Source organism: Nelumbo nucifera, chromosome 3 (assembly GCF_055504915.1).
Source record: "Nelumbo nucifera cultivar China Antique chromosome 3, China Antique-T2T, whole genome shotgun sequence".
Lineage (NCBI taxonomy): Eukaryota > Viridiplantae > Streptophyta > Magnoliopsida > Proteales > Nelumbonaceae > Nelumbo > Nelumbo nucifera.
In genome coordinates, this window is record NC_142651.1 from 37,744,970 (window position 1) to 37,767,560 (window position 22,591).

At 40.4% G+C, this 22,591-nt stretch overlaps 2 protein-coding genes across 8 annotated transcripts in view; one reads left to right on the forward strand and one right to left on the reverse strand.

Moving 5' to 3' along the window:
- LOC104593765 (ubiquitin carboxyl-terminal hydrolase 9-like) overlaps positions 1–20,095 on the forward strand; it is a 63,734-nt gene extending 43,639 nt beyond the window's left edge. For all 4 annotated transcript variants that reach the window (XM_010253757.3, XM_010253781.3, XM_010253773.3 and 1 more), the window contains 10 exons: positions 2,898–2,957; positions 3,047–3,142; positions 9,174–9,572; positions 9,705–9,845; positions 13,485–13,655; positions 17,090–17,347; positions 17,459–17,607; positions 18,020–18,586; positions 18,684–18,960; positions 19,492–20,095. In XM_010253757.3, coding sequence (XP_010252059.1) covers positions 2,898–2,957; positions 3,047–3,142; positions 9,174–9,572; positions 9,705–9,845; positions 13,485–13,655; positions 17,090–17,347; positions 17,459–17,607; positions 18,020–18,586; positions 18,684–18,960; positions 19,492–19,659 — 2,286 coding nt within the window. In that variant the 3' untranslated portion in view covers positions 19,660–20,095. The remainder of the gene's footprint in view (positions 1–2,897; positions 2,958–3,046; positions 3,143–9,173; positions 9,573–9,704; positions 9,846–13,484; positions 13,656–17,089; positions 17,348–17,458; positions 17,608–18,019; positions 18,587–18,683; positions 18,961–19,491) is intronic.
- Positions 1–22,591, reverse strand: part of LOC104593788 (Glycosyl hydrolase superfamily protein) — a 49,388-nt gene that overhangs the window by 25,816 nt on the left and 981 nt on the right. The window contains exons 2-4 of one of the 4 annotated variants that reach the window (XR_016084061.1): positions 21,477–22,588; positions 20,823–20,974; positions 19,117–19,652 (exon numbers count right to left, since the gene is read on the reverse strand). Coding sequence is in view for 1 of the 4 variants with exons in the window: in XM_010253794.3 (XP_010252096.1) it covers positions 20,909–20,974; positions 21,477–22,588 (1,178 nt within the window). In the remaining 3 variants the exon portion in view is untranslated. Of the gene's footprint in view, positions 1–19,116; positions 19,653–20,389; positions 20,975–21,476; positions 22,589–22,591 lie in introns of those variants that run through there. The other 3 variants (XR_002022547.2, XR_016084062.1, XM_010253794.3) reach the window with 3 other exon arrangements.

Genomic DNA, 22,591 nt, shown 5'->3' on the forward strand with positions numbered 1-22,591 from the left:
CTCAAGGGGACTGAGACGATGATGTCCTCTATCCTCGCTTCTGTTCACTTTGGTAGCAAACTTACTGGGCTTTTTCCTTACGTCCGGTTCAAATAGCAATCTATTAGAAGGTTTCAGTAGGTAGAGAGAAGATATAGATCTCCCACTTGTTTTATGCTGATGACATAATTCGTTTCCTAGAAGGCAAGGTAAGTTACTTCAGAAATTTGAAGAAATATCTCAAATTCTTTGAGGTTTTGACAGGTTTAAGAGCCAATTTAGCTAAGAGCAGCATAGTAGGTGATGTAGCACGATCCGGTCACTCCTAGCTGGCACTCACGTGGCTCCTGGAAGACACCGTAGAAGAAGAAAATTCCCGGAGGGAGTTACCCGGCGGGAACGCTCCGATGATTAAGTTAGTACTTGGTAGGAGAAGCAAGGAGGAAGATGAAGACTAAGAGTGAAGATAGCATGCGTACCGTAGATGAATCCCCCTCCCGCCTTGATGCTAAACTCCTTATAGCAGAAATATGTTACCTCTCCCCGTCAGCCTCTGACAGGGCAAGTATAACCGTCACTGCCAACCTGCCGCAGCCGTTATTGGCAGGGCTGAGGTGGCACGTGCGGGGCCGTCACCGCTGGGTACGTGTCTGTCAGGTGTAGGACACCTTCTAAAGGTGGCAGGCACGACGCTGCCTGACGAGGGCACGGTTGCTGTCACCAGATTTGTCTGGTACGGCGGTCGGGCAGGAGATCTTCCTGCCTTCCCTCATGCGGCTTGCCGAGCTGCCACAAACTGGGGTGCTTCAGGGCAGATGGGTCCCTGCCTTGAAGCACCGAGGTGCTCCTTCCCAGGTGGGTAAAAGCTTGGCGTCCCTTAGAGGAGAGCCCGGGCTCTCCGAGCTAGGCGGGGGACTGACTCACCGAGGTATTAGCCCTCGGCGAGTTGATTGTCTTTGACTTAGCGTTTCCTCCGTGCCGAGTCGGGATCGTGCTGCTAGGCTGGACTGTTCACCAAGCCAAGTCATGCGCACGTGTCCTGGGTTCATGGGGTTGAGCCAAATCGTCCCCCATCAATTGCCCCCCACTCCCCGTGCTGGGGACGGGGGGCCCCAATGCGGGGAGTTCATGGTTCGCTGGGCGGATTTGGCTCGGTTGCTCACACTGCCGTGCTAGGCGGTTCAATGGCTGGACCGGCCGGGCACTTGGTTCTTTATGGGAAAAAACCCACATCTTGTGCAACTCACGCGCGGACGTCAGGCACTTTATGCTGCGCGGACGCCAAAAAACGCGCTAAATTAATTTCGCATCGGGAGCCCCGCTGCCGGTTTCTTTGAGGTCCGTTGGATTGATCCAATCTTGACCGTTGGTCACCGGGCGTCTATAAATAGTGGGGTTCTGGCATTCTTTTCGCTGCTAAGTAGCTTTCGCTTTGAGCTCGCATCTGAAGTCTCTAGCTCAGGTCTTTTCAGCTCGTTTTCGCCTATTTCAGGTGAGTCTCTGAGTCTTTCCTTTCCTTTTCTTTCTTCTTTTCTTAGCCCGTCCTCCTTATGTCTAGCGAGAGTAGCTTCTCGGATGAGCCTGGGGTGGGCACTTCGGGTCATGGTGACCCTTCGGATAAGATGGCGTCTACCTCCCATCGAGGTCAGGTGCCGGACCAGTTCGGTCCCTCTACTCTAACACCAGAGAGGCTTCGAGACCTCATCCAGCAGTTCAACCTTCCTTCTAAGTACGGCTACAGCCTTCCCACCGGTAATTTCCCCTGGGAGCACGGTCCGGATGAGGTCGTGATCTTCAGGGAGAAGCTCGTCGGCGGGCTTCGTCTCCCTCTTCACCCCCTTATCCCCGAGGTGTTAAGGTGTTTCAATATCACGCTGGATCAGCTCCACCCCAACTCCATTCGGAATTTAGTGGGGACCATTTCCCTCTACCATGAAAAGCGGTTCTCTTTGGACGCGGACATACTCTGCTCCATACTGCTGATAAAAAAGAGCGCCTCTAGCGCTCCCCCTGAGCACGGGTAGGTCTACTACTTATCTCCTCGCCCAGGCTTTAAGCTACTGCATAAGTTCCCGAGCAAGGTCCCGGCTTGGAAGCGGGACTACTTTGTGGTCCAGGCCAGCACAAGATGGCCTTTTTTTGCCCTTTTTGAATATAATAATTACCTTTTTTAAAAAAAGAATCATTTCTTACTACTTCTATCTATGTCCTTTTCGGTCTACCCCTTCAACTCGTAACAAATCACTTCTTACGGGTGTTGTTGATGGTCTTCTATGCACATTAGTCTACTTTCTCTCATTTTATCACCTATTGGAGCTACTCTCAAGTTCCTATGAATAACTTCATTAACTTCATTTCTGATCCTATTCTTTCTAGTTACTCCACTCATCTACACATTCTGCCACATTCGTTTTCTGGACAGTTTCTTGACTTCCCAACACTCTGCTCCATACATCATAGCTTCCTTGCAACTGTTTTATAGAAATTGCATTTGCCTTTAAAAACAAAAAACATCAAAATCTAACTAATACCACTTGCTTTTCTTTATATACATTCATAGAAACCTTATCCTTGGTTTCTAGAGAAGTTTTTCAGCATAAAAAAGATTAAAGAATTTGTGCAACTAGAATGATTTGAACCTTGATCTTTTCATGTGGATCATTTTCAATGGTTAGTACTTGTTTGCCCAAGGGAGCAATATTCTTTATCTGTCCAAAATTTGGTGCTAATAGTGGTTTAGATGATGCTATTTGATCAGACTTATTTGTGAGTTCTGTAAAATACTTTTTAGTGGAATAGGTTTTTTACTACCATTATTTGTTAGACAGATGCTTGTGTAAATTTCTTTTTCTTCTCATAAATACTAACTTCCAAAGAATGTTATGCCATCTTACATAACTTGATGAGCTTATCTTCAGGCTTCTATACATGAGCTTTATGACAAGGTCTGTGCAATTCACAAGCTTGAACAAGAGAAGGTATGCATCAGGAATATTTTGCTTGAGGTTCTCCATTTGGGCCTATTATTACACTTAATAAAAAATTACTTGTCTTTATTCGTCCACAGATTACCATTTGGGATTACTTCAATAAGCGGAAATATTCAAGGTTGACTGTTTTGGACCGGACCCTCGAGGAATACAACTTGCAAATGGACCAGGAAGTGAGTATTGTTTACAATATATTTAGGACCATTAGCTGGGAAATTTTATGGCTGGTGCTTACTGCTTGTAGACAACAATATTTTCCTATACCAATTATTGGTGTGAATCTAGCTTACCCATTTCCTGAAAAGCAAAGAGTGCCGTAAATGCCTCTTGTTGGGCTGCTGCCTTTCATCTACCATCTCTATGTTTTTGTCTTTCCTTTCACAAAGAAGCTAAGTTTCGGTTATGTACCAATTCCGCCGTCACTGTCATTAGCAAATTCATGCCTAAGTACTTCCGATGCGTATTTGTGGTAGTGGTTTTATTTTCAATTGCATGCATGCATGCATCATGCTAGACATCATTTGAATTTCTGTCTAATTTTCATTCTTTTAGTTTATAATTCATCAAGAAGTTGCATAAAGGATCCTTTTAAATGGGTATTTTTCCCCACTATATTTTTTGTCTGGAAAGTTTCTCTAGTTGTTTACACTTTCTAGGTTCCAGTTTTGATGGCTCATTTTTTACCCCCTTCAAGAGGGTTTTTTGTTTTTGAAGAACCATTATTTTAATGTACCCAAATTAATCTTAAAGGGGTGAGGAGAGCAGAGTTCTTAAAAGTGGTGTTTGTCTAATATTATGGTTTTACTATTGCATTGTTGATTCATGTTGTGTTGTTGTTAGCTTTCCATTGTAAGCTCCTTTTCTTTTGAAAAAGGTAAAGTATAATATTCATTAAAACCAAAAAAGTAAGCTATACAGACCCATGTCCAAGGTAAGCTTGATCTGGCTTCAAGTTTATTGGAAGCTAGATTAATGTATTCTTATTAGCTCTTCATTGATAAAAATCTCTTTGATCTTGATACATTTTTCTTTTTTCTGATGTTATAGTTTCTTTTGTAACCCACTAGTACAATCGGAAACAAGAATCCAAATATCAACTCTGACTACTTAGAAAGATTGACATTCTGTTTTGCTTTATTATATTGCTAATTTTCTTCTATTTTAATTTTAACTCAATAACGGGAAATTCCTTTTTCTTCAATATTGATTGTTTTGTATCAATAAATTTAAGAATGACAAAAGGTTTTACAAGAATCAGTTCAGTTGAATTATTTTGGATTGAATTTTTAAATTGCTATCTTTTCATATTATTGTGCTGGAATTTAGGGGCATTAAATTCTCAGCTTCATTGATCTTGAGGCTCAATTTTAACCTTTTTGTGTTGTATAGTTTAGTTTTAGTTTTAGTTTTCCACACCCCCCCCCCCCAAAAAAAAAAAAAAAAACCCAGAGAAAAGTACCTTATGTTTGAAAGACACATAACCCAGCTGGTTGTGTTCGAAAATTTGTTGTATATCATGGTTTGAAAATTTTACAAAAAATAGTGCACAGGAGGCTTGGAAATCCTCCTTTACAAGAATTCCTATTTACAATATATCTCAAAATAAAATATTAAAGTATGTAATGCCTCACAAACACCTACCTTTTGGGATCAAAATCAATCTTGCTCATCTTTGCAATTCCTTGTGACTGTGGGTGCTCACAAATGTATACGGACCGAATGACTACAGAGAGAGAAAGGAGTTGTGGGAGGAATTGGCTGATGTTAGAGGGTTGTGGGATGGGCCCTGGTGCATGGGTGGGGATTTCAATGTGATCAGATTCTCAGAGGAATCCAATAAGGTTAATCGGAGGGTGACAAAAAGCATGAGGAAGTTTAACAGTTTTGTGGATGCCTTTGAGCTTAAAGAGATTCCCCTAGCCCATAAGACATTTACATGGTCAAATCTCCAATCTAGACCCATTTGCTCTAAGCTGGATAGATTCCTGTTCTCTTTGGATTGGGAAGAACATTGGGGAACCTTGGCTTCTAGAGCTCTCCCAAGGGTGACCTCGGATCATTGGCCCATAGTGTTATGTAAGGAGGAAAGAAGGTGTGGAGGTCCTACCCCCTTTAGATTTGAAAATATGTGGTTACTTCATCCAGGGTTTACTAACAAAGTGAGGGAGTGGTGGTATGAGTGTAACCCATTGGTGGAATGGGAGGGGATGAGATTCCATAAGAAACTACAATTCTTGAAAGCAAAAATCAAGGAGTGGAATTTGGTGGAGTTTGGGAGGATAGAAGAAAGAAAGGGAGATCTTATGGATAAAATTGAAAGCCTTGACTCTAAAGAAGAAGGGAGAATTTGGAGAGGAAGACAATGAACTCAGGAGAGATTTGAGAAGACAGTTAGAGGATTGCCTGCACAAGGAGGAAATTAGTTGGAGGCAAAAATCTCAGTGTAAATGGTTGCAAGAGGGAGACAGAAACCCTAGGTATTTCCACTCTCTAGCAGATGGTAGGAGAAGGAAGAACTTTATCTCCAAATTGGTAGTAGATGGAGTTGAGTTAATACAACAAGAGGAGATAGTCGGGGCCTATGTGGAGCACTTCAAATCTATTCTAAGAAGGCTTGTGAGTAGAAGGGTGTGGGTAGAAGGATTGGATTGGCCAGATATAGGGGTGGAGAACAAGAGAAGGTTGGAAAGAAGCTTTAATTTGGAAGAGATCAAGGAGGCTGCGTTTTCTATGGATAGAACAAAAGCTCCAGGGCCGGATGGGTTCACAATGGCTTTTTATCAGGGTTGTTGGGATATTTTGAAAGATGATCTTTTGCGGGTGTTTGAGGAGTTTTTCAGGAGAGGAATTGTCAATCGGGGTGTGAACTCTACATTTATAGCCTTAATTCCAAAAAAGAAAGATGCATCCCACCCGAAGGATTTTAGGCCAATTAGCTTGGTTAATAGCTTGTATAAGATCATTGCAAAAGTGTTGTGTTTGAGGCTGAAGGAGGTATTTCCAGATATCATTGCACACTATCAAGGAGCTTTTGTGAGTGGAAGACAAATTACTGATCAGATTTTAATTGCTAATGAGAGTGTGGAGAACTTTAAGAGGGATAAGAAGAAGGGAGTGGTTTGTAAGTTGGACTTGGAAAAGGCTTATGACTTGGTGGACTGGGATTTCTTGAGGAAAGTTTTGACTAAATTTGGGTTTGGGGCTAGATGGTGTAAATGGATCATGGGTTGTGTCCGGAATTGTCATTATTCAGTGCTAGTGAATGGGACAGTGGTAGATTTCTTTCCAGCCAGTAGGGGTATAAGATAAGGAGACCCCCTTTCTCCTTTCTTGTTCATTCTAATTGCGGAGGTATTGGGGAAACTGATTCACAGATCAGATTCTAGGGGGCTCATTAGAGGCTGGAGAGTTGGGAGGGTGGAAACCCCCCTCACTCACTTACAGTTTGCTGATGACACGATTCTATTTTGTGAAAGCGGTAATGTGAGCTTTATCAGGAACTTGAAGTCGGTGATACAACTGTTTGAGCAAATGTCCAACTTGAAGGTTAACCTTGGGAAAAGCTGTGTAGTGGGGGTGAATTTGGAGGAGGGAGAGATCAGGGAGAGTGCTGAAGTGTTGGGGTGTGAAGTCTCGGGGTGGCCTTTGAACTACTTAGGGTTGTCATTAGGTGATAATCCTATGAGAGAGAGCTTTTGGAACCCGATGGTGGAAAGGTTTGAAAAAAGACTGGTATCCTGGAAAAAGAACTACCTCTCTCTTGGTGGAAGAGTTACACTAATTAAGGCCACGCTTGCTAACTTACCCATCTTTTTCCTGTCGATGTTTAAAATTCCAGTGAAGGTTGCTAACAGATTGGAGAAGCTAATGAGAGATTTCTTGTGGGAGCCGGGAGAGGAGAAGAGGGATCATAGAGTTAGCTGGGAGATAGTGTGTAGGAGTAAGACTTGTTGTGGTTTGGGGCTTGGGAGTATTAGGAGAAGGAATATGACTCTTTTGGGAAAGTGGTTGTGGAGGTTCCCTATGGAGAAGGAGAAGCTATGGGCTAGAATAGTGGCAAGTATACATGGGCTGGAGCACAATGGATGGGACGCTGGAATTAGAGCTAGGATCACAAGCAACCTTGGAAAGCCATTCATGACCTGCTACCAGTTTTCTCCCCTAATATCAGGTATGATTTGAATTCCGGTAACTCCATAAAATTTTGGGAACAAACCTAGGTGGGGAGTGCCCCTCTAAAGGATCAGTTTCCTTCTTTGTATGCTCTTTCTGATTTGAAAAATGAGCCAATCTCGTCTTTCACGACCCCGTCCTCTTCCACTTCTGGGATTGGGTGGAACTTGGGTCTAAGAAGGGATTCGAGGGACTCAAACTTCGACAGTATTTTGAGCCTTATTGCACTTCTTGATAATGTTGTCTTAGACCCCACTAGGGCGGATTCTAGAATTTGGACACCTACCCCCAATGGCATCTTTTCTTATGCTTCTTTCTTCAAAGTCTTAAGTCAGTCCACCAGTCCTACTTTTCCCCCTTTCCCTGTTGATGAGGTTTGATGCAGAGCAATACCTCCTAGGGTTGGTAGTTTTTGTTGGGAAGCCTATCTGGAAAGAATCAACACTGATGATCTACTCCAAAAGAAGAGACCCAATACTTGCTTGTCACCTCATTGGTGTGTTGTTTGTAAAGCGGATGGGGAGACTGGTTTTCACCTACTGGTGTCTTGCCATTTTGCGAGGTCAATTTGGGATTGGGCTTTCTCCCTATTTGGATGTAGCTGGAATCCTCCATCAGACTTGCAGGACCTTTTTTCCCCTTCTTTTTTCAGGTGGCGGATAAAAAGGGGAAGGACTATGTGGAGAGGACTAAGGGCTGCAATATGTTGGACACTTTGGGAAGAAAGAAACTCCAGGATATTCTCAGAAGCTAAGAGAGGAGCAGCAGATCTGAGGGCTATCATACATATTAGGGCTGTATAGTGGCTGAAATCATTGGAGCTATTCACAGATTACACTGTGGATGACATGTTGGGGAAATGGGGTGAATTTGCAAATTGCACACAGACCATGTCAGTAATGAGTGTGGCTTGGACCCCTCCACCTGGTGGATTCTTGAAATTAAACTTTGATAGGTGTAGTAGGGGAAATCCGGGACAATTGGGGATTGGGGGTGTTTTTTGGGATGAGAATGGGGTCATTTCTGCCATGTTCTCAGGCCCAATTGGAGTGGGTGACTCCCTTAGAGCTGAGATTTTTGCAGTTATGGAAGGTATCCGGAAAGCTAAGGAGTTGAACATCAGGAAACTCATAATTGAAGGGGATTCAAAGGTGGTGATAGGGTGGCTGATTAAAGATAACAATGGCTTATGGAAGTACAACAATGAGAGGAGGAAATTCAAGTGGCTGGTGCGGGAGATGGAAGTTAAAATATGTTGGGTTAAAAGATCGGCTAATTCCCTAGCTGACGGTTTAGCTAAACAAGGGGCAGAAAGGGATTCACTGTTTTGGGCTAAGCTGTAACTTTAGTGTTTTTTCCTTTTTTTTCCTTTTCTTGAGGTTCTTTGTTGCTCTTGGAAGATAAGTGTGTTTGTCTTCCTCTTGTAAATCTTCTATTGATGATTTAATGAAAGTGTTATTGATAAAAAAAAAAAGAGCTCAATCCATGATAAATAATCTGATATCCTTGAAAATCCTATTCTGTGTCCTCCTTAGCAAAAATCCTTCATTTCTCCCCTTCCAAAGACAAAATGGCAAAAGGGGTGTTCCATATTGAATGGTACCTCCTCAAAGGAGATTGATGGCCATGATTAAAAAGTTGGGAAACTAATGTTGGGATACAATTGTTTGGATGAATAATGGAAAGAGGTAGTCGTCCATAGAAGTCAAAAAAGAACCCCAGGCTGACTTCTGATCCCCCAACTCAATCTACATTGCATTATTTAATATTTCTGAATCTGCTTATTAGTTGCAAGATTTTGGACTCATGACCTGTTTCAAATTTCTCGTCTACATTGCATTATTTAATATTTCTGAATCTGCTTATTAGTTGCAAGCTTTTGGACTCATGATCTGTTTCAAATTTCTCATCCCAAGACTTATTTTATATATGGAAAGAAGTCCATTCTGGACAAATAGGGTAGCTTAGATTTAGTTAATCAGATCCTTTTTCCTCCCTCCTGTTAATCTATTGAAGTCTTATTTTCTGCAGATTCTTTTGGAGGTGCCTTTTGATGGCTCTCAGACCCCTGCATTCCGAAAAGAGTCAACAGGAAATGAATTGGCTTTGGTTCCAATGCAACCTTCAAGGTCATCTGTAACAATTGCAGGAGGCCCTGCCCTTTCTAATGGTTATTCAGCAGGTCATAGCTCAAACTTGATTCAGGGGAATAGTTTCAATTCAGTATTAACGGATCTGGATGATGGTTATGATCTCTTGAGCACCATGACAAAAGGAGATAAAGGAGGGTTGGCAGGATTACAGAACCTGGGAAATACTTGCTTTATGAACAGTGCTATTCAGTGCTTAGTCCATACGCGACCTCTTCATGAGTATTTCTTGCAGGATTACAGCGAGGAGATCAACAAACAAAACCCTTTAGGAATGCATGTATGTGGCTGTTGTGTCTTATTTTCCATTCAGCTTTTTCTATAGGAGTTAGTCTTCTAAAATTAATCCAGTGGGTTCATTTGTTTATCCTTAGTGTATTCTAAAACTTGATTATTTGTTGTTGCTATGCAGGGTGAGCTTGCAGTTGCATTTGGTGAGTTGCTGAGGAAATTATGGTCTTCTGGTCGGACACCAATTGCACCACGAGCTTTTAAGGGGAAACTTGCTCGTTTTGCACCTCAGTTCAGTGGGTATAACCAGCATGATTCTCAAGTTAGTAGTATTACTACAATTCCCAATCTCTCTACTTTGCTAGTGTGTATGAATCTTTATGTTCCTTTCAGAATTTCTAGGAGGCTATGGTGTTTTTCATATATTTTTTAGATGCATGAACAACACTGTTATCCATTGAAGGAAGGAAAATGGAGTGAATAAGAGAGGAAAACAACCTTTAAGTAGTACCATATATAAATAAATTTTAGTTTTCATTACATTAGAGTGTTGTTTGGATTCTTCTGTTATGCTTATTGCATTACTTTTGAAGATACAACTCTAGTGTTGTAACCCATGTAGTGTGGAAACAAATATCATAGGCTGTTGAAAGGGCCAACATGGAAAAAGTAGTCGTACAAGACTACAGATTTGAACAGAAAATAAAAGAAAAGTTAGAAGAGAAGAGAAGAGAAGAGGAGAGAGATGGAGAAGAACTTGTGGAAGAGTTTCAGGAGAAGAGAGTGGTTGGTTGTGTTAAAACAGCCGCCCCACCCTTTGAATTTATATACATGGTTTCCTAATTGTGAAAGAACTTTAATGCTTACATGGCAAGATAAGATAATTAAAACTAATCCTAGATAAGATAGAATAGGATTAAAACTAATCCTACTAGGAAAGCTGATCCTAATCAAAGACTTGATTAAATCTAAGTACAACTCAGGCTGTCACACGAGTACACTAATGTGGGGTCCACAGTTTCCTACAGAAAATATGCTCCTCTGGATTGAAATTGATATCAAGAGAACACTGTTTGATTGATTTTTTTTTCCGAGTATTTAATGTACTGTGGCACCTCATTTCATACTGAGATAGATACTTTGTTGGACCTTTTTCTACTTGATTGTGGCAAGTGTGAAAACACTTATTCAAGTCTGATAGTGGCCAATTTGTGGTAAAATGCCAAAGCTATTCCTATCAAGTCTACCCCTCCCAGGACCCCAAATAGCTAGGACCAACACTGGTTAATGGCCTTTTTTCAATATTCTTTATTTGGTTGATATCTTCTTTTTTCAATGTTGACATGGAAAACTAGGATATTATTAGCAATAAAGAACATAAGAATTTAGAATGAAAATCCGATTCAATGTTTGATTTCTTCTAGGTTAACTTGATGAGAGAACACAAGGAATTTTACTAAATTTCAAGGTTTGGGTTAAGGTATTCAAATCATGTGCGGCACTTGAATATCCATGATGTTTATGCCTTTGCACATAGGATATAACAAGAATTTAGGGCTTGGGAAAGTTAGGGTTATCAAACCAGGTAAAGCATATAGGCAGATTAGCGATGGCAAGAGCTAGGACTTATTTAGACTGGACTATTGACAGAACCATAAATGTTTAATAAAGGGTTAGGTGGTTAATATGAGTTCAACAAGTCTAATTACAAAACATATCTATAGAGGATTATGGGGGCATTAAAAGGGATTAATGACAATCTGGGGTTTATTTCCTTGTATTATCTCTGTCTCTTTTTGGCTGCAGGTTAAGTCTTTCATCAGATCTAAACTCTAAAGAGCCTATTTTTGCCCTCTTTTTTATCACCACAGCCAAAAAGAGGTTAATCTTTATGGAGGGGTACAAGGGTGGCTATTCTATGGACTTTGGGAGGGAAAAAAAAATAACAGGGTCTTCCTTGACAAATCCCAATTATTTGGAAGCAGTGATTTATGGAAAGTGTGGTGCATTGGATAAAGACTTCAAAGCTGTTCTCCTTAGTATCATGTGATGACATTCTTAGGAATTGGCAAGAAGTAGCTAATTCAACTACTACAAGATCTGGAGCAAGGGCATTCCGGATGCCACAATGTAAAGTTTGATGGGCTGATGCTCAGATGGGCTGATGGGTCTATCTTGAATCTATTCTCAGGGCCTTTAGGGTATGGAGATTCCATGAGGGAAAAACTATTGACAGTTTTACAAGGACTGAAGTTAGGGAAAGAATTAAATTACAAATGGATCATTGTGGAAGGAAACTCAAAGGTAGTGGTGGAATGGGATGGCTAAGAGATAACACTAAAGAAACCTGGAAATACAGATACACTTTAGGCCCTGTTCACTTTTCGGAAAGTTAGTTACCTAGGTAAGTGCATTTACCCATGTTCTTTTATTTTCCAGGTAAACAAGACACTGATCGTTTTAGCTATAAAAAGCCATTATTAAAAGGGGCAATTTTGTTCCATCCAAGTGTTGGCAACTTCCCCCCAAGGTGGGAAAGTTACTTACCCACCTGGGAGATGGGTATCACTTACCCGGGTAAGTGAGATACCCAGGGAAAATAAATTTTCCGTAGACTCTACATAAATCTGAAAAAAGAACATGGGTATCTTGGTAAATGGGAACTAAAATCCCATTGACCAACTTCCCCCTCTCAAAATCCAAAAAACAAATGGTTCAAATGAGATCATTAGTAGAAGAGTTGAATGTCAACTTTCAGTGGGTTCCTAGAAGTGCTAATAGTATGAGTGATGGCTTAACAAGACAAGGGGTAAACTGAACTGATATGTATTGGGGTGAGGTTCCAAAGGGAGCCTGCTGTAAGATATCTTGGGTAGACAGGAAGTGCTGGTCTACAAGCTTTAAGAGAATACTATAACAAACATGATTCCTCACTAAGTGGGACACCTCATAAGTCTAGGTGGGACTTTATTAATTAACACGTGCTTAACTCTTTTATGGCCTTCTGCACATTTAAGTATGCTCTACTATAGGTCCATTAAGTGTTTAATGAGTTATTATTAGGGCCCAACTCTCTTTTAAATTGATTTGGGCATGCTGTCCACTTAAATAGACTTTATTGAAGGGTTCTCTCTTTCTTAAATAAGTTGTTCCGGCCCCCTATAGGACTAGGCCTAGAAGATTGGTTTACAAAGAGAGGTTTTATAAGTTGTGACTGGGAATAGTTTAATAGCCTACTCCGAAATCCCAATCCAGCAAGAAACTTAAGGCTTCAACAAACATGTGCAGGGCATATTGAACCTTGGTGCTGAAAACACTTGAACATTTCAGCAACATGCATTCTCCAAGGATTTTCAATTAAAACAAATATTTTCATGATGAAAAAACCACTCCCTCTGTCCTTTAATTTTCAAACCTGAGTTCCCCCAACTTGCAACTGGACATTCAAGCAAACTCTTCCTGGTAGCCCTCTAAACAAGATTTTCCTTTGAATCAGCCCCCCAAAGATGCCATAGAACTCAAGAGGCTCTAGTAGTAAAAGAGACCCTTGATATAATATTAACAATGAGAGAAGAAATGAGAGCAGAAAAGAGGAGGGAGCAGAGATCGTCACACCAATCTCTTTAATGAGGAGACCCTTGATATAATTATATTTTTTTGGTAATAAATAAAAAAGAAAACTCATTAAGAAAAGGAACAAGAAAATCTCCAATGGGGATGATTTTGTTAGGAGAGGGATATGAAATGTTGTCCAACAAATAACCCTTGTACTAATTAAATTGTCCAACAAATAGAATATTTTTAATGTCTATTATTGTACATGCATGCTCGGTCAGCCTGTTTGCAATGATAACCATTTGTTAGTTTGCTAATTCTGATGGGATAGATACAAGAAATGTTATCTATTCATGCTTCCATTATTTCCATTATGATTTTCCACTTAAGAGATTTCTTCCTTTAGGAACTTCTGGCTTTCTTGTTGGATGGACTGCATGAAGATTTAAATCGTGTCAAGCAAAAGCCTTACATTGAAGCAAAGGATGCAGATGGCCGTCCAGATGAGGAATTTGCAAGTGAATGTTGGCAAAATCACAAAGCTCGAAATGATTCAATAATTGTGGATGTTTGCCAAGTGAGTGGTTGATTTTATCCATAATCTTTATTGTTTTCTCCCAGCTCTATGGTTTCTGCAACTAATTGATTCATGGTTGCACATGCATCATAATGTATCCTGGAAGTCAGTAAGGCAATAGATGTGATCATTAGTGAATTGATCTCACCTTTTCTTCTAATTTCCAGAATCTGGTTGACTAATCTCAACCTGATTTAATTTGGAATCAGGCCCAAGGATGTTATAATACTATCTCGTGTGCTTCACATGGTACCCATAGTGTTCATAGGAAATATGCAAGTTCCAATAATATTTCTTTTCTGTACCCATGGAAATGGAGATGCCATGGAAATATGTCAACATTTTAAACCATGGTTACATGAGATAATATGTCTTGGATCTTGAATAAGTTTCATCTTTTGCACCAAAGAAATGGAAAAAGTTAAAAAGGATAAGTCTTTTCCTACTTGGGACATGATCGATCAGATATAATCGTCAGAATGTTTACTTAGGGATTGTGATTGGCTGGTTAAATGGGAAAATCTGCCCTGCTTTCTACTGTAATGGATTTGGTAAGGACTTAAGCGGGGTAGGCATGGGTTTGATATCTTGAATGACGACCCAAACCAGAGTAATGGCAGTGTTGGGTTTCAATGGTCCCTAAAACCCATTTGTCCGGTTATTATACCCACTCTATAAAAGGTAATACATTTGTTGAATATTTGGGGTTTAAGTGTTCAAAAGCTGATGTCTTTGAAGAGAGAAACCTGGTGATGGCTACCATATTTGGTGTTTGGTTTTCCACAAACACAAAGAAAAGGGTATATTATGTCTAACTGATCTTTTGAAGAAAATTATCAATTCTGTAGCCAAGGCTGAAAGGATGGTGATTGGAGTCTATTATTTGTTACCCAATGTGCTGGTACCGAGGGATGTGAAACATTTTATTTTTGAAAAGGTAAGGTAAAAAGATTTATTAATGAAGGAAAATTACAGAATAACAGCAACCTGGCGAGTGAACACCAGGATAGATTCTACAATACATTACAGGTCCCAAATGGAGTGGGAATCCAGGAGCTGAAAGACATTCTGATCTTTAAATTCTGAAATTACAGATAACCAAGAAGCAAGCCTATGAACCACCATCTCGAGCAGATCTTCAGGAGCTCTAGTTCTGTTGCAGAAGATACAACTATTTCTTTCAGACCAGACCATGACCAGAACAGCTGCGGGAATTGATTTCTAGACCAACTTCCCTTTCTTGCTCCAAACCAGGAAGTTTCCAAGTACACAGCAACTCCTTGACAGACCGAGGCATAACCCAGCAGATGCCTGCTGATTTGATGAAATGCTCCTATAACATAGCAGAAAGAGGGCAATGAATGCAGAGATGGTCACTAGTTTCAAGAACCAGTCTACATATGCCACAGTTCAGGTCAGGGATCTGAGCCCCACAGTTGCACAAATTGGATCTAGACAAGCATTTATCAAGGGCTAGAACCCAAACCAGAAAACTTGCCTTAGAAGGAGTGGTAGAGACCAGGTCTGCTTGCTAGGGAACCCCATATTAGCTCCTTGACTCAGCTTCTCAGCCATAGATTTGACTATGAAAACCCCATCATTACTCTACTTCCACTTCCACTCATCTTCCACTTCAAACAGAAACTCGCTGGTTCTGCAATAGCTTTAGCAGCTCCAACAGTTGCTCCAGTTCCCAGTTGTAGAGATTTCTTCTAAAGAGGGGACACCAAATCACATTCCCCTCCTCCCACTCAAGGGTTTCAGATACTGATGCATCAGGGGATAAGGCACAAAAGCAGAGGTTAGGGAAGACCTCAGCCAAAGGGGAGTTTAGACACCAGGGGTCCTTCCAGAATTTCACCCTCTTTCCATCCCTCCAAACATTCTAAAAAGGAAGGGAAATTTCTCATAATACCTTTCCACAAGGAACAGCCCCAATCCACACCATATTTAGCAGCAATCAGAGACCTCCACCATGCATCTCTTTCAGAGCTGAATCTCCACATCCACTTAAAAGGGCAGAATTAAAGATCTTAAGTTTTCTCACTCCCAGCCCACCTTTAGCAGGCAAACAGACCTGATCCCACTTAACTAAATGAATTTTCTTCTCATCTTCCCACCCCCTCCACAAGAAATTCCTTTGGAGGGACTCAAACTTTTTAGATTACCTTGGATGGGATGGGAATAGTGAAAGAAAATAAGTCGGGAGATTAGAAAGGGTGCTCTTGATTAGGGTCACTCTACCTCCTACCGAAAGACATTTAGCCTTCCAGGAAGCCAATTTCTTCTCCAATCTCTCAATCACAGGATCCCAAATAGAAGAGGAGGTGCATTTGGCCCCCAGAGGAAGACCCAAAAATTTCCCAGGAAGGTGATTCACCTGACAAGCCAAAATCTCAGCTAACTCCTCCAAAATTTCCACATGACCAACGGGAAAAATTACACTTACCAAGATTAACCTTGAGCCCAGTCACCACCTCAAACCAGCAAAGAATACCCAACATAGAATCAAGCTGCTCAGCCAAAGAATTAATAAAACATAAAGTGCCATCTGCAAATTGGAGAAGATGAACCTTCTCCTCTCCTGGAGAGATTTCAAAGTCATCCCACATGCCTCCATCCACAACCAACTTACTAAACTGAGTGAGGACCTCCATAAGGCAAATGAAAAGCAAAGGGGAGAGAGGATCCCCTTGCCTAATGCCCCTAGAACTCTCAAAGAATTCCGACACCTGCCCATTGATTAAGACTGAACACTTAGGAGAAGACACACATACATCCAGTTCCTCCATTTACGACCAAAATTCATCTTCCCAAGGATAAAGTCCAGACACTTCCAATTCACATGGTCATAAGCCTGCTCAATATCCAGCTTACACACCAAACCAGGCTTACCCATCCTCTTTCTGGTATCAATTAACTCATTCGCAATCAAGACACTGTCCAACATCTGCCTCACAGGAACAAAGGCACCTTGGTTCACAGAGAACACAGAAGGCAAAACCTTTTTCAACCTCTCTGCCAACACTTTTGCCAAAATTTTATAAAAGCTATTGAGAAGGCTAATAGGTCTGAAATCTCTTATGTTAACAGCCCCAGCTACTTTAGGGATGAGAGTAATGAGGGATGTAAGACATTTTTCTTTCTCTTTCTCGTTTTTCCCTTTTAAACTGCTCCAACAATCATAAGAGAAGCAAGTAGTTTATGAAATCACACCTTGAGATTAAAGTTTAAACATCAATTGGTCAATAGTGTTGATGTACATGGTATTGTCATGAAATGCACAACTTTTCATGCTTTTGTTTTGTATAGTTTGTATTTGTTGACAAAATCAAACTTAAGCTGATCTAGTTTTCAGTTCTTTGGTGCATTTTTTGCTATATAATATTCTGTTGTTTAGTTGCTGAGAACAAGCAATGTTGCCAATTTCTCAGGGTCAATACAAATCAACACTAGTATGCCCTTATTGCAGAAAAGTTTCAGTGACATTTGATCCTTTCATGTACTTATCATTGCCATTACCATTAAGTGTCACCCGGACAATGACAATATCTGTATTCTGTGGTGATGGAAGTGCTCTTCCCATGCCCTATACTGTATCAGTGCTAAAACGTGGTTGTTTTAAAGATCTTAGTCAGGCCTTGAATACTGCATGCTGCTTAAAGAGTGATGAAAGCTTATTGCTTGCAGAGGTGAGTCTACATTATGTTCTTTTAATTTTTCATAGGAACATTATTTCATTTGTGTATTATACTATTATTTTGTTTATAAAATTGCTGAACTAATGGATTGATACTTTCCAGGTTTATGAACATCGAATATTCCGGTATTTGGAGAAGCTTTTTGAACCCTTATCTATGATAAAGGATGATGGGCATATTGTAGCTTATCGGCTTCCTAAAAACCATGATGAATTGACAAGAATAGAGATAATTCACCTTGGCAATGCAAAGTAAGTCCTGCATAGCAATAACAATTTTCTTAGTTCCATATAAACTAAATGGTTTTCCATAACTTGGTCTCTTGTTATTACATGTAGGTTCAAATGTGTTTGAGCTTATGTTTGTTCAGAAATACAAGTTTCCAACCATATTATTATTTACTTTTCATTTTCTAAAGGAAACTATGGACATTTATTTCTATAATTTGGTGATGCCAATTGATCTTGATCTATTGTTCACCTTTTTTATGTATATATCCACCATATGGTCATTATTTGACCAAAGAAATTCATATGGCTTGAGGTTGGCAGCAATCTTTCTTGCGTCAGTTGTTTATTGCTCTACAAGTCCCCACCCCCCATGTGTGGGCTAGCTTTTCTATGCTTTTATGTGTCTTATTATTTACAAAGTTTTATGTTACAGAGGTACATCAGACATACTCAGCAGTGGGGATAGGAAGCTTTTTGGAGCACCATTAGTTACTTGTTTACCAGAGGGTGCACAGACTGCAGCTGATATTCAAATTGCCATACATAAAGTGCTTGCCCCATTGCTGCGAAGGAGATCAAATTTTTCTATTAATCATGTCAATACCAACAAGGAAAATGGCTGTGCTACAGGAGTCAATGTTGATAGACCAGTTAACAGCTGCAATTCTCAATTTGAATCCAGGAACCACAAAGATAAAATAGAACTAGAACAAATGACTTGTGGCGAGTCATCCTTCCATCTCTTTTTAACTGATGAAAAGGGTTTGAGCAGCAGCCCCATTGAAAATGATTTTATTATTAAATTCGATCAATCCTTAAAGGTACTGTTGGATTGGACTGATAAGGAAAAGGAATTGTATGATGCTAGCTACCTTGAGGACCTTCCTGTGGTATATAAGGTTGGACTTGCAGTGAAGAAGACACGGCAGGAATCAGTTTCTTTATTTTCATGCTTAGAGGCATTCTTGAAGGAGGAACCTCTAGGTCCTGATGACATGTGGTAAAGTTTTTTCACATCTTGCACTGCATTGTTATTTTTCATGTCAGACAAATATCTGTCTTACATCTTTCTGTTGTCTGTTTTTATTTCAATTCAGGTACTGTCCTCGTTGCAAAGAACATAGGCAAGCTACTAAGAAACTTGATTTATGGAAACTGCCAGATATTCTAGTTGTTCACCTGAAACGATTCTCATATAGCCGATATATTAAGAACAAGCTTGACACATTTGTAAATTTCCCTATCCATAACCTTGATTTAAGCAAGTATGTAAAGTGCAAGGATGCAGGACTTCAATCTCATGTGTATGAGCTCTATGCCATCAGCAACCACTATGGTGGTCTAGGGGGAGGACACTACTCTGCCTATGCTAAGGTGAGAGACATGTAATCTCCAACCAGCTCTTCCTTCTTAAATACAGTAGAGGACGGCATGATCCTACAATCTAAGGATATCAAGCAGATTTCTGTCTTCCTCACTAAGATTAGAATTTTTTTTTTTAAAGAACAAACCCTATGACTTAAGATCAGATTTTCAAACTCAGCTTTGTTTCTTTCGTGGATTTCCCTCGTATAATAAATAATAGTATTACAGATTCATAATTACATATAGGAATCCATCACTTTTAACACCAAATTGGACTCCTCACTGTTGCTAGCATTCTTCAAATCCATTATTACTGGTACAATCCCTCGTATAATAAATAATAGTATTACAGATTCATAATTACATATAGGAATCCATCACTTTTAACACCAAATTGGACTCCTCACTGTTGCTAGCATTCTTCAAATCCATTATTACTGGTACAAGTGATTTTTGGCTGGACTGAATTTTGAGACTGCTCATTTTACACAATGCGGTGTCATATCTAACTATTTGCTTTATATCTTTCTGAGTCCGCAGTTAATCGAAGAGGATAGGTGGTACCATTTTGATGACAGTCATGTTTCTCCAGTCAGTGAGGATGAGATCAAGACAGCAGCAGCCTACGTATTGTTCTATCAAAGAGTTAAAGTTGAACCTAAAACACAACCAGGAGGGCCATCAGATCCTCATTCTCCAACCTGTTGAAAACCGTTGATTAGAGGGGTTAGGTCGCATCATTTTATTTTCTAAATTTACTGGTTCGTCTCCCGCCAAATACTGCATTTCCCTAAATATCAATTTTTGCGGGATGCATTATCCATGCAAGAAGGGGCGGGGTTGCTGCCAATTAATTCAATTTCTCATCGACGAGGGGGAAGGTTAAATTTGAGACTGGTGAGAAAGCTGCGCCGGATTCAGAAAATTTTTTACATGATTCAGAAAGTTCACAAGTTGGTCAACAATAATCCATACTCAATAGTCAATAGTTTAGTTTGTTGTATAGGAAATTTTGTTGTAAATTTTCTTTATTTTGTTTTATCAATTTATTTATTTGGTTTTTTTCATCCTTGTATTCGGATGTACTACTTGTGGGCAGATACTGATTGGATTTTTATGCATAAAATTCTGTCCTTTGCCTTGATTCGACTTCCATTTCCACTAAATGAGGTTTAGAATCACTTAGGTTTATATGTGCAATACAATTAAGTGATGTTTAATTTTACAGCAGTGAAAAGTAGAAACATAAATTTGTTCTCTCTTTGTAGTAGAGATTTGTAACAAAAGGTTAATTTTTATTTTTGGTGGTAGGGACGGAAAGATTACTTGTTTGGATGTGTGTTTTCAGCAGTGGAAACATAAATGAAATGATTCTTTGGAGAAGATATTGACCAGACAACCTAAGAAACTGAAAACATAAACACCGACACACCAGGAAAAAAGGAAAACAGTAACATTTCATTTCTCTATCCAATCAAAAATCCATAGGGTACACGTACAACACTAATTAGTATACTTGCAATAAAATGGGTCCTATCCATTCCTGAACTACCAACGCCCAATTAGCACACGAACACACGCACACCTTACTAAAACCCCCCCTGCAAAAGTGAAAGAAAACATTGAGGTCGGAGGTAAATAAGACCATTTTATAATCAATTGAATCCTTTGACGCCAGAAGCTAAATACATGGGTGGGACCACGTATCAGCTCAGCCGTAGAGATAAACACTAAATTAACTTTTAATTTAGTGAAAGTCGGATAAACACTTAATTAACTTTTAATTTGAAGAAGATGAACAAAGATCAGCATGTCCTTACAAGCAATCAAAGAATAACAACATCGATAGCTGAGATAGAATTTTTTTTCACCTTTCCCCAACTCCCAGGTTCCCTCCCGTTTATCCATCCATCCACCTTCCACCACAATATGATAAAGCGAATGAAGCTTCGTTCCATCAAAAGAATAGCCAAAATGAGCTCAAGAACCCACAGAACACGGCCCCAGCCAATCGCAATTTGTCCTGAAAAGCCAAAATAAGCATATATTACGAAGCAAAAAGGAAAAAAAAAAAAAACTATGGACAGAAAAAAGGAAAAGTGTTTGATTTATCTTTTACAACAAAACAAGAAAAATAATGTTTCATCGCAGAAAATTTGATCTAACGTCTCGATCCTGCGGTGCAATTGCGCAAAGTACCCATCCTCTCCCACCGCCACCAGCCTTTGATTGAGAATTTGAGGTTCAGACCTCGGCTATCAGGCACACTATCATAACCGAACTACCACTTAGTTTTTTCATCGTTGGCGTACGTTAGATTTTTTCCACCCTTATAGCTAAGATGCGCCAAACCACAATAGTGGTCACTACGGTCACTGGTGTGTCACGGGTGAGTGATGATGACTCGAAAACCCTCGGCAAATTTTCATTTTTTTTATGTCGAATTAACAACCATACCATGCTGAACCAGATCTTGCAGAAGAGAAACAGGGAAAGAAAGTGGGAGTTTTGCGTTAAATACTTACAGTTACAGGAGAGGCAGATGATATAGATAAATAGCCAGTGGACGAACTGATGGGTTGCGAAGGACTGCCGGAATCATCCCCATCTCCGGTGCCGCTTCTGGTGCCAGTACTATTATTAGTTTTACTGATTCCAAGCTGATACGCGGGCGTTCCGTCAGGTTTAAAAAGTCCATAATTTCTCTCTGAAGTCGGCCCTGGCTTCATATTCTCATTAAATAAGGCAAAAACGTATATATTCAAATCACAATTGGGCCTCAAAGGTGTCCCTTTTTTCTGTGAAATCAACTTCATCAGATTCCCGTTATATTTTCTGGCGTTCTCCGGCGTCGCTCCGGCCTCATCTTCGTCCCCTTTCGACGGCCAACCTGTCTCAGATATCTGCACCGGCAGCTTCTTGTAACCCACCGAAGTGAGTGCTGAGTATACAGCATCGATTTGAGCGAACAGCATGTTGTCGTAATGGAGGTTCGAGATGGGATCCGAAACCCCTTGGTTCGGCTGAAAGAGAACGAAATCAAGTGGGACTTGCTTTGGGTTCGCTTTGTATGCGAAGTAAGGATAAGCATTGATGAGGAAAGAGGAGCCGGTTTTCGCATGGAAGCTTAAGATCGGGGTGATGAACTCCGTTAGATCTCGGCGGAAAGCTCCGGCAGAAGGGGGATACGAGGTCTCGAGCACAGCCAACGAGTGGGCAGTAGTGACGCTCACGTTCTTGTCCAAACCTAGGTTCACCAGGGCTGTATGAACGCTCTGCATTGCGGGGAGGAGGTACTCAGTCAGGGATGTATCGTTAAACGTCAAAACCTCGTTACCGACGGTGATACAGGTGATTTTCGTGGCAGGGAGGAAAGGCTGAACGTTGGTCTTCACCCACGCTTCGGCTTTCTCCGGATCTCTCATCTTTGCCAAGTATTCATTTCCGAGTCCGACGACGAATTCAACACCGGAATTCGCGAATGCACGAAGCACCCGAGGATCTGCATCGTAAAGCTTCACTTTATTGACGCCGATCGATCCGAGCAACGGAAGAACATTTTCCGGAGACGGGAGATTGTTCGCGATCTGGCCATAGTTTATGCCCACTGAAGCTACTAGTGCGGGAAACAAAAAACCTG